This window comes from Brassica oleracea, chromosome C9, assembly GCF_000695525.1.
Source record: "Brassica oleracea var. oleracea cultivar TO1000 chromosome C9, BOL, whole genome shotgun sequence".
In the NCBI taxonomy this organism is placed as follows: domain Eukaryota; kingdom Viridiplantae; phylum Streptophyta; class Magnoliopsida; order Brassicales; family Brassicaceae; genus Brassica; species Brassica oleracea.
Genome location: NC_027756.1, coordinates 32,718,134 through 32,729,855, shown reverse-complemented (window position 1 = coordinate 32,729,855; position 11,722 = coordinate 32,718,134). Strand labels below are relative to the sequence as shown.

Genomic DNA, 11,722 nt, shown 5'->3' with positions numbered 1-11,722 from the left:
GGTCGCTCCAGGATGCTCGATTTTGGTGTCTCCGGACGAGAGGACGCGAGCGACCTTGGTGTGTCGCTCCAACAAGTCGCTCCGGACTTCGGGAGCGACCTCAGTGGGTCACTCTGAGAGGTCGCTCCGGGCTTCGTTTTGTGTCGTCTCACCATGGAAACGCGAGCGACCTCGGAGCGTCGCTCTGGCAAGTCGGTCTGAGAGGGGTGTCTCACGATAGAAACGCGAGCGACCTCTCCATGTCGCCCTGGCTGGATCGCTCCGGGATGTGTGTCACAGCGACTTCATGGCGTCGCTCCGGTGAGGTCGCTTTGGTGCGCTGCTCGTCCGTTGATCGCTTTAAACACTGTTTTTGAGCTACAAATGCGCCCAAATGTCTCCAGGAACTCCATGTGGTACTCCAATACCTAATAGAGACATATGTATGCAAAATGCAACCTAGACATGGCTAAACCCTAATCTATATGATGAAAATGCACATGAATAAATAGATAAGACAATGTAAATATGCAAGATATCACTTAACAAGTACAAATGTTATCAATCGAAATGTTGACCCACAAGATAAACAAACGCATCTATTCAGTTTGAACGATACTTCACTGATTCCAAAAACAGTTTACAGAATTATTAAATCACTTATTTGTATTATATTATATTACATTATGTTATAAATTATTTATGTTTAGTTTTGATTTTTATTAGTTTATGCATCTTTTATGTAAAACTATTAAATAATATTTTGTGGAGTATTATATTTATTTTCATGTTATTTTATTATTTTAAATATTATTTAAGTGTAAAATAAAAATATTCAAGATTAAAAAAACTATTTCATAAATAAAAAAATTTCAACTCCAGAATGGAGTAATGGGCAAGATTACTCCATAAATAGTGTAACCCTAGCCGTTACTCAATTTTGGAGTTGAATATAGAGTGGGGTTGGAGAAGATTTTATTCCAAAATGAAGTTTGGAGTCAAAAATAGAGTAGGGTTGGAGATGCCATAAATTGGCCACGCAAAAAAATTGTGACTGCTTTTTTTTTTACCACAAATAGCTACAAAACAGACTTATTCTACAGATTTTTGTAGGTAAAGTACTCAAATTCTATTTTTTGGTTATTCAAAGGAAATGAAATCACAATTAACCATAAAATAAATTATGGAAATATAAATTCATTATTATCCCCCACAAAAAGTTGGGACATAAGAAAAAGGTTGTTCGTCTAATGTATCTCTTCAACAAGATTTTTAGCGAAGTCAAGCAAGATAGGATTTTTAACAGGGTAAGTTCCCCATGGACAAGGCGAGCTAGCAGCAGTGCATTTTTTCTGTACCGTAAGTCAATGAAATGAAATGATCTTTTTCAGCACGAGAAGTCTCACTCTCTTCTGCCAAATTCTATATTTTTGTAATTATTTTTTATTGAATCTTTTCTTCTGATTTATCATTTAAATATTAAAAGATAAGCATTACAACATTAGAATGTTGTTATGTGTCATCACTAGAATGACTCTTGAAATCCTTAGAAAATAGATTGGTTCATTTAAATATATATTATATTTTTTATTAAATTAACCATTAAATTAATTAGTAATCTATAAAATAAAATATATTTTTAATTTTCTTAAATAAAAGCTACGAAATTACTTACTATGACTAAAATATATATGACAATTAATGATTTTGAATAAAACAAAGTTGATAAAAATTTGTGTATCCTCTTCTTTTTATTTAATTTATATTATGAAAATAGTTAAACTATCAAATGATTTAAATTTAATTTTTTTTTAAACGAATATAAATTAAAAAAAAAGTTTCACATTGAATTTATTTTGGTCAATGGCTTATATTTTAGTTATAACAAGATACAAATAATCATAAAATAATATGATTATAAAATTTCATTTAATAAATCTTTATATTAATATATAATATATATATATATATATATATATATTTAATGTTTAAATTAAACTATATAAAATATTAAAATATAGAAATAATTTGATTTCAAAATAAGAAATATGTATTATATTTGAATTGAAAAAAATAAATACTTTTCCAATTTCAATTTGATCAAATCATCCAAATATATTTTACATATGTTTTGTTATTATATTAAAATATATATATATATATATATATATATATATTTAAGAAAATATTAAAATATTTTGCTCCGTCCATTGCGCGGATTATCACTTAGTTTAACAGTAATTGGTATGTATGTGTAAATGTAAGAAGCGAAAATAGTATAAAGAAAGAAAAAGAACAAGACGGCTTACCGAGAGAGACATGTATGAAATCGGGGCGTAGTGGCAGAAGAAGATGCAATAGTGCGTCGAGCAGACAAAGAGTTTGGTTTAGCTTTATGAACTGACGGGCAATAGTGCGTCGAGCAAATAATGATTTTTATTTAATTTTTTTTTTTGGTTTAGCTTTATGAACAATATTTATTTTGTAAACCGATTTTAGTGTATAAAAAAAATTTCTATTGATAAATTAATGTAAATCAATTTTTATAATCTTGAAAACTAAGTTCAATATATACATTTTTAATATATTTTTATTTTTTGAAATAGTCACATATTACCCACGAATTAAAGGTGGGTTTGTGGCTAAAATAACTACGAATATGATTAGCGCTATTTGTGGTTAATAGCCATAAATGTTTTGGAGCTATATGTTGTAGAAGAACCGTGAGGTGAATTGGTCTTGATATTTGTCCACTTGATCCAAGCTCGCTACCTCGAGTTGTGAGGTAGCCCTTTGAACAAAATAGTTGGGATTAATAGATAGACCATATAAAGGTTGTCAAGTTAGTTCATCTCAAATGGACCTTTAGTGGACCAACTTATGTGTCAATCCCCTCAGTCTATAAATCGACATGTGTTCCTCTTTAATAGGTGGGAGACTAGCAAGGACGCAACAAGACATTTATATAGAGGTAGAGTGGCTCTCCCTCTTTTGGCTTGACCTGTATGAGGGACTCCCTGAGGTATGCTTTTAGTTGAGTGAATGATTCCTCACACTTTTTCGTCCTATAGGAAACCTTTATTTTCTTTGAGGAATTGTAAAAGGTAAGATATTTGTCGTGGATCAACAGATGAACATGTTCAGGGGTGTTATTCTCCTGGTTAGCTGCTTCATTTATATTGTCTTTCTAGAGAGGGTATGCTGAAGAAATAACTAATCTTCTTAGGTTTATTTTTGATGCCTCGTTATGTTACTAAGTTTTCAAGAAATTTACTGCAAGGAACTCTAAAAGTGCATTTTCCAAATTTAGCTCATTGCGTATTTGTTGAGGAATATGAAGCATTCAAGCAGTTGATTGACGTGGTCGCTCATCCTTTCGGAATTCACTAACATGTTATCGATATATACTTCCATGGTTTTACCTAGCTGATTGACGAATATCTTATTCACCAACCGTTGGTAAAGTGGCGTCAGGGTTTTGAGATTGAAGGGCATTACTTTTGTACCAGCAAGTGCCTTGGTCAGTGCTGGTTGTCGTGTTCTCCTGATTTTTGGGGTTCATTTCATCTGATTCTACCCCGAAAATGCATCCAAGAAAGAAAGCAATTGATGATCTGCTGTAGGTTCTACAAGCTGGTCAATATGAAGGAGCAGAAACTGTCTTTCAAATAAGTTTTGTTGAGGTCTATAAAACGATGCAGGTTCTCCGCTTCCCGTTTTTATGTTTACGAATAAATGGAGCCAACCTTTAATAGTCGATATATTTCATTGTTTATTGTTTTTGCGTGCTCTGAGCCTAATTTTCGACGTTGTTGTGTAATCGGCTTGTACGTGGGATCAAAGTTTAGGTTATGAGTTGTTATGTCAGGATCGATCCTAATCATGTCTTAGTAGACCATGCGAAAGTGCTGATGTTTTCTTTTAAGAGAGAAATCAGTTTGCTTCAGATGGGTCTTGCAAGTCAATTTCTAGCCCAATACATATGTTTGGGTTGGACTGGACCATTGGGTCTCGAACAAGATCACCAAAATCAGCTGAAAGCTTTGATTTAAATCCACCGGAGAAGCAGTCCATTTACATTCAGCCACGAATGTCCTTTCTACATGTACACATCAATAGACTTAAAATAGTCTTGAAGCATTGTAAAATCAGCTTTTATTCTTAGAAAGTGTTTTATCTATGTCATCGAGAATTTTTTCTCGAGGGCATCTATGATATTATGTAAAAGTGCACATGAAGAAACTGTTTGGAGACTGTTACTAACATATAGTAAAATATACGCAAGTTTTTTCATGTCTTTTTAAGCAAACAAATTAGTCATATTTGCTGGTTTCAAAGCTTAGTTTTTTTTTTTTTTTTTGTTTAACCAGGATGGGTTCGGGCCTTTGGCCTTAATCTCCCCCTAAGCCCGAAACCAGCCTTTGTCTGTACCTGTCACGGTCCTGGACACTCCTCCCACCCGAAACTCGAATTCGTGATCTCTCAAACAAATGTCTGAGGCGTTACCAGTTAAGCTAACTAGTCCAGTTTCAAAGCTTAGTTGATTGATGAAAGTTGCAAAAAAGAGTTCCATCTCTTCTTTTGACAAAACAAGAGACAGTTACAAAACCAACAAATCTAGTCCAATCTTAATTCACTTCACTCCATTTATAGATAAAGATGAGAGAGTTACAAAACAAAAAACCTTGATTCTGCATTATCCTAAAATCTTAGAACATCGTCCATCAGTTACAAATCATCAACCTCCAATGTTAAGGCTCAATTTTTGGACGGTACGTCTATGCCTACGTCAATATGTATGCTCTTATTACTAAGATTGCAGCCATTCATGTATTGCTTGCTCATGTGCATGTTCATAAATTAGTTCTACGTGTGAAGTTATATTCTTGAATGGTGATTTGCCTCACAATTTATATGATGCAACATACCAAATTTACTATACTTTACCAAATTTATAAAGTGTACAAACTGATTATCTTTAATGATTCTAAATAAGCTCATAAGCAACGATTTGAGAAATTCAGCTAAACTCTGCATAAAAAAGTTTTTTTTTTCAAATTATGCAGTTAAGCGTCTTTTTCAAAAATCAATGAGCATGAATATTTATCAACTGCTAATAAGTTTATTTCTTAATTCTTTTTGAACCTTCTCTGGAAATTATTTGTGAAACTAAAGATATTTTAGTTATAACTTTGATATACGGTTTCATCCTACGAATCAAAGTTGTAAAAATTGATCCTCTAACTTTTCTTTTAAATGTAAAGTCATTATATTAAAAAGTTTGTTCCGAAACTTGGATACTAGTATGAGAGTGTAAGATTATGGATTGTTTAATGTATTTGATGAATTGTACATAGATAATCAGAATGAATAGAAATAGCATACTCATAATCTAGTTCTGACCACTGGAGAGCATTTGATGATGATATTGAAAAGAGATGTAATTGAAGCTTATTGTGTATTAGAAAATGAAGTAAATTCTACCAGTGATTTATCTACTCATGTCGAAAATTAATAGCAAAGAAATCTAGTAAACAATCTTGCACAGTTGAAATATACAAAGATGAAACAGTTTTAGAGGGGATTCAGAAGCTAAACTGTTGTAGCATCAGATGCACATAGCATAAATCAGATCAAGTGTTGGATTAGATTATTTGCTTCATCATTATCACCGTCTTTATGCATTCAATAAAACAAGCTTGTCAAATAAGAGACTTAGGGAATAAGGAGATGACTCAGTGATGGCTAGTGATATTAGGTTCGATTCTGCCAGCAAATTTCTTCAGCTGAAATCAGAAGAGGGAGCGTTATATCCTCATTGCCATCTCCAAACCCCAAAACAATTTCAAAATCAAAACCACTTTATAGAGTAAAAACAAGTGACGGTAAAACACAAATTCAAACAAGAGATGGAAAAAAAGAAGAGAAGGCTCAGTTCAGCGGGATTATCGACACAGAAACGAATCTCCAATTAAAAGAAGAAACGACTCATTCCGGTCTGTTGAGCTTGATAATTCCGAGTCATCACTGCCTTTCTATATCTCCAGATTAATCAAAAAAAAATATAAAATAAACGAATCAATTAAAAACAGAGAAATCTTGGCGATCAGAGAACAACCCTAGATAATATAGACGCAACTAAGGCTGATTATAGAATGAAGGGCGATTGTTGTGTAAATATATAGTGATCATAGTTAGGGTTCCTCTTGGTCACTGTGGAGGCCCATTTTCAGCCCATTAGATTTGTTCCCGGATGTGTTGGGTTTAAGTTCGGTTCGATTTAATAAGAATTGGTTCAATTTGGAATGGGATTGAAATATTTGATTTTTGGCTCGTCTTTGTTATTTTTCTTTTGATTGACCGGCGGCGATGGACGCATTGAGAGCTTCTTACGGTGACTCTTCATCGGACTCGGATACTGATGATCTCTCTCCGGCTGCTGAAAATCACGGCGAGGTATCAACCTCTGGAAAACACGGGAAGGAGTCGATTTCTCTGCCTCCTCCGCCGCTTTCGCTTGTCGAATCCATTGGATCCACAGGTGATGATGATGCTCGCAGATTGTGTCAACTCTGACTGCTCATGAATCTAATTCATACGTATCACTCTCATCACGTTTTGAAAAAAAATCTCAGGTTCTTTGGATGTCTACTCAACGAAGACTGTGACTAGAGTAAGGAACTTTCCTCATGTCGATGGAAACTACGCCTTGCATGTTTACATCCCTGGTAATCACTCCTTTTCAGAAATTTGACAAGGTTTCTTGAATTCTCAAGTGAGTGCTTGTTTAGTGTAAGATGCTTTTACATCCAATCAAGTTGTTGTTGGTAGAAAGCTAATGAACATGATGGTCTTAAACTCAACCCTAGGAACATAGCCTCAGTTTTTGTATGCCTTCTTACTGTGCATCAATCTCAATTAGGTGCTTGTACAATCAGATAAAAGCAATGTTTTTTTTTTTTTGTAAATGCCACTCTATAAGAAAATAGAACTATATCAGATTATGTAGCCTACTGCAGTGACAATGATCTTCCATGAAAATTCTATTAATGCCTCTTGCTATCAGTATGAAGTGTATCACTTTTCTTTCTTCCTTTACTCATGCTACTTATTTTAGTTTTTATACCACTATTGGCGAAGAAGGAGATTGCCTGTGTTTTAAAGAGGGTTGCATCACTTGTTCCCCATCTTCATTTGGTCGAAGCTGATATTCCACTCAGCATTCTTTGCAACGATGACCAGAAGCTTGACCATGCTTTGGGGAGAGAGTTCCACATAAGCTTGGGAAGAAGCGTTCCTCTTCGTGTTCATCAGATTAACTCTCTGGTTTCTATGCTTAGGCAAAAACTTCAGTTACACAAGAGGTAAACATCGTTCCTTGTGAACCAGTTTGATTGTATTCGATGCTTGGATTTATGATTTCTTTTCCTCTTCTGTTTTCGATAGATATTGGATTGATTTTAATAAGTGGCAAGTCTTTGTGAATGACGACTCTACTCGTTCTTTCCTCTCTCTGGAAATCACCACTTCTGGACTATCCGAGGTATGCTGTACAACAAGAGTTACCTTGAATGTGTTAGCTTTTTGTATATATCGTGTTAGGCATTGTACTAACCCTCATATCTCTGCTTTTAGATAAGCAAGCAAATTGATGCTGTTAATGAAGTTTACAAGCTTCACAATCTTCCAGAGTTCTACAAGGTCCATTTCCTTTTTCTATATACTACTTTACAGCTAGTTAGCTTGATTGCATTTTTACTATTAAAATGAATTCATAGTCACCAACACTTAACCCATCCATCGGTTCTGCTTCACTTTGTCATATAGGATCCGCGACCACATATCTCCTTGGTCTGGGCGTTGGGTGATATTAGAACTTCCTTAAAGGGAGCTGTTGACGGGGAACTGAAGAAGCTTAGAGCTGGTGGTTGCGTGCAGAATCGTATATTCACCTCTAAGTTTTCTGGAATCGAGTGTAAGATAGGAAACAAAACACACAAAATATGTAAACTCCCAGATGAATAATATCTCTGTATCACAATACCTATCAGGTATGCATTTGTAACGGCATAGAAGCATGAGTTTACTATTTTTATTTGGGTGGTCCAATAGTCCCTGTGCTTAGGAAAAGAGAGATAATGAACAGTCTTTGTGCTTCGGAAAAGATAGATATCTAACATGATGTTGAACATAATAGATTATGCTGGTCCATCCATAAGGGAGAACATGCATCTCTGAGACTATTTACGTATCTGTTTTAACACAAGCTTGTTAATGTACGATTCCATAAACGTCTCCGTCCGTTCTGCATCTTCCCATTGCAGTGAAAAAGAGAGTTTTTTTTGGTTATTTTGGGAAGATAGTTAAATGAAATCAGACACTTAAAAACTCCTAAAATCCTATAAAATCACTTTAACCTCTCAAAGGTTTTTTTTTCTGTGTATGGACCCTTTTCTTCTAGGGGAGTTTCATCAAAACAATGATCCATGATATGCTAATACAACTGTTGAAACCATCAGAGCTAACTTTGTTACTAAAGACCAGGAATTGCCTCCAGGTTATACTTTTCTTCAGCTTTTTGAGTTTCACTTTCTCGGTTCTCGGGCGCTTTTGGTTTCTCCAACGCATCTAGGGTCTGGAGATACATATAGGAAGAACTCTGACTGATTTTGCTACTTGGATTGCTTATTTGACTAGCAAGAAACCGACGGATGAGTCCTCTCAGAAACGGAGCCAATGTATCAGGTTCATGTTCTAGGTAATACATGATTCCTCCCATACATCCACAGAATACAGCAACCTGATTTCATTGATTGTGTATATAAACACATACAGTTCTATTGTGAAAAGGGAAAGAAAGTTTGAAACAAGAATATTTGTTGAATTATACCTCGGCGTTTTTAATATTGGGAAGAATGTGGCGGTTAACAAGTATCTCCCACAGAGAATCTCCAGCTCGGGGAAGAACATATAGAGCAAGCTCAGAGCGTCTTGGTTTTTTCTCTAGCATAACCGAAAGAGCAGCTACACCACCCGCAAACCAGTAAACGAGCTTGTGGTCCTTGGATGCAACTTTTCTATGGGCACATATGAAGGCCTAGTGCAAAATGGAAGGATTTAGGAAACTAACTGTGTGAAATGAAAGGAGAAGATCAAAATGTCAACACCTGCTACCTGAAATATCCCAACAAAAGCAGACAAGAAGGAAGTGGATCGAACTGAATCTCTGATTGCATTCCAAGATGTCCGGTAAGGAGAAGCCATGAACTGAAAGTGTAGTAGGATGGATGGCATCAGAAAGAAAGAAAAACAGACATTTATCTCTGAGTAGAGCCTAAACCAATAGGATTCTAAAAGACTCGTTACCTTTTGCAGGTGTAGGACGACATATGGGACAAATGTCAGGGAGAAGTATAATGGAAACGTTTTCTTGAATGTAGCTGACATTGCATTAGCATTTTGGGCCAGACACGAATTAGTGTGTGGATGAATAGCTGAACAAGGGATGATGGAAGCAAACTCTTGGACCCTCACATGACTGGCTTCGTTTTTACTAGAAATGTAGGCTGATAAGGAGGCTACATCGATTGGACCACCTCTGCAGCATTCTCTTACAGCCTGGTAGACAGGCCTTGCAACTGGACCTGTCTTCTGAATAAACTCTCTATATGACTTCGGCAAGGTTTCAGGACGCATTATAAACGCATACATAACCTGCACCCAACAGAATTAGCACAACTCAATCAGAATGAAGATAATAAATATGATAAGTAAAGCTTATCTTCTCGACTAGATATCACCAACTACTTCAGACTACTAGGACAAGCAAAAAAAAAAAAAAAAAGGAGGAGGAACCTCAAATACCTGGGAACAAGCAAGAGAAAAAAGTAAAGAATCTCCATGTCTCCAATGGCTTCCCCAAAGATGGAATTTGTTCTTTGACTTTGCGGAATTGTAAGCCGCCTGTTCAGAACATAAAAGATCAGACTCTCAAAGATACACCTGAGTAGTGATAATGATTCTATGATATACCTGGCCTAATCTAGCCAAGAGGTAGAGAGCAAGTGTGCGCCGCTGGTTGGAATCATCTAACGCGAGAACCGACAAACCCGCAATTGAACCTGCTAAAACTCTGCTCCACCCTTAATCAAACAGCAGAAGCATACAAGAAACGGAGATACATACAAACATAAACTTACGAATTCAATGGCGTCTCCTTCTTTCTCCACTTCCTCAAACAGCATCTGAGTGCGTGATAGGAGCCGGTAAAGCCACCAAAGAGTAAACCAATACGACATGCTTCTTCCCTAACAATCAAATCTTTCTCTGACACAAGTTGCTGCAAAACCATTGTTCATGCGTGAGTGAATCTCATATGAGCTAGGGAACACACAGATTCTTTGACAGGCATATGAAGATTACAGCTTCTTGTTTTTAAGAAAATCAAACATCTCACAAGTGAGTGCATCAAATCGAGATTCTTGCTCACCTTGAGATCGAGCAGGGACGAGTAAGACTGCCCTCTGGCGAGCTTGAAGGCGCGGAGAAGGATTCCGATCCCTACTCTGACGCCGTACGAGAGGAGGAAGCTCTGGCACAGATTGCCGATGGCATTGGCCACGCAGGAGACGTCTACGTGATCGCAGATATCGCCATGAGATCCACGCGCCGCCGAACGCTGTCTACGCTGAAGCTCCGCCATGGCCTCGCGTAGCCTCTCCTCCGCCTCACGGAGCCGGTGCTCAGCCTCGGCGCCGTCCAGGGAGAAAGGAGAATCCAAAGACGGCTTGGAGAAGGACGAAGGCATCTTTGAAATTTAATCGGATTAATCTTTTCAAATTCAAAGCAGAAAGAAATGAATCAACGTTGGGAGTAGTGACGAAGATGCGAAGCGATCAGGATAATGCCTTGACACGTCATCATTTATTTTATTTATTATCTTTTTACAAATGAAAATTATTTTGCACAAAACCCCTCTGTAACACCATTTAAAAAAAGAAACTCTATTCGAAGTTTCTGAAGTTTAAAGTTGTTCTTCTCCAAAAACAAAACTTCAAATTCAACTTCAAAACTATTTGTATTTTATAATATGAATTTTATATTTGTCATAACTAATTTGAATTCATAAAACTTTTGTAAATAACTAGCATATATATATAAACATATGCAACAATATTAATTAATAAAATACTCTATAAAAATTTAATAAAAATAACTTAATTAATATTAAACTTCAAACAAAATATCATATTATTCCATAAAATGATTTTCGAAATGCATATATGATCTATTAGTGCATTTCGAAGTAAAATGGTTCTCCTCATTTTTACTTTGTAGATTACGAGTTAAAAATTGTTGAAATCGGATGATCTTGATACTTATAAATACATAAGATCGGAACAAGAAAGTAAAAGAAAAACATAAAATATTGCTAAAAGACTAATTTATTTTTGATGATGTTAATACTCGTAAATATATTCGATATGAACAATTAATAATTGTACGAAAAAGACATCAAAAACAACAATAACAACCATCTTCGTTTACACAAAAAAATTTGGACAGTATTTGAAAATTTTGAAGGTTACAGATAAAACTTACTTGACTATTAGTGTTGTTGTAATATTTAAATTTTTGTAATAGTTATGTCTTCATGTAATTTTTTTAAAAAATTTGTTAAGTTTCTTTTGTATATCATTGTTGTCTAAATCTAGTTTAAAATATTTTAAATCTTATTTTAAAG

At 35.4% G+C, this 11,722-nt stretch overlaps 2 protein-coding genes across 3 annotated transcripts; one reads left to right on the top strand and one right to left on the bottom strand.

Annotated features, from left to right (window-relative positions):
• Positions 1 to 6,272: 6,272 nt before the first annotated feature.
• LOC106319333 (U6 snRNA phosphodiesterase) lies at positions 6,273 to 8,255 on the top strand. Of its 2 annotated transcripts, none has more exons than XM_013757622.1 (6): positions 6,273 to 6,520; positions 6,615 to 6,707; positions 7,097 to 7,343; positions 7,426 to 7,526; positions 7,620 to 7,680; positions 7,807 to 7,864. In XM_013757622.1, exons 1-6 carry the CDS (start codon positions 6,349 to 6,351, stop codon positions 7,862 to 7,864), a joined length of 732 nt encoding a protein of 243 aa, XP_013613076.1. In that variant the 5' UTR covers positions 6,273 to 6,348. The 2 variants fall into 2 exon arrangements, with proteins under 2 accessions (XP_013613076.1, XP_013613075.1); XM_013757621.1 differs by having other exon boundaries at positions 6,274 to 6,520; positions 7,426 to 7,522; positions 7,615 to 7,680; positions 7,807 to 8,255.
• A 91-nt stretch (positions 8,256 to 8,346) lies between these two features.
• Positions 8,347 to 10,853, bottom strand: LOC106319332. Its single transcript, XM_013757620.1, has 8 exons — positions 10,469 to 10,853; positions 10,179 to 10,318; positions 10,012 to 10,111; positions 9,844 to 9,942; positions 9,346 to 9,693; positions 9,154 to 9,246; positions 8,870 to 9,076; positions 8,347 to 8,779 (listed from the first exon to the last, which is right to left on the bottom strand). The coding sequence occupies exons 1-8, from the start codon at positions 10,784 to 10,786 to the stop codon at positions 8,513 to 8,515; spliced, it is 1,572 nt and encodes a 523-aa protein (XP_013613074.1). The 5' UTR covers positions 10,787 to 10,853; the 3' UTR covers positions 8,347 to 8,512.
• Between the last annotated feature and the right edge of the window lie 869 nt (positions 10,854 to 11,722).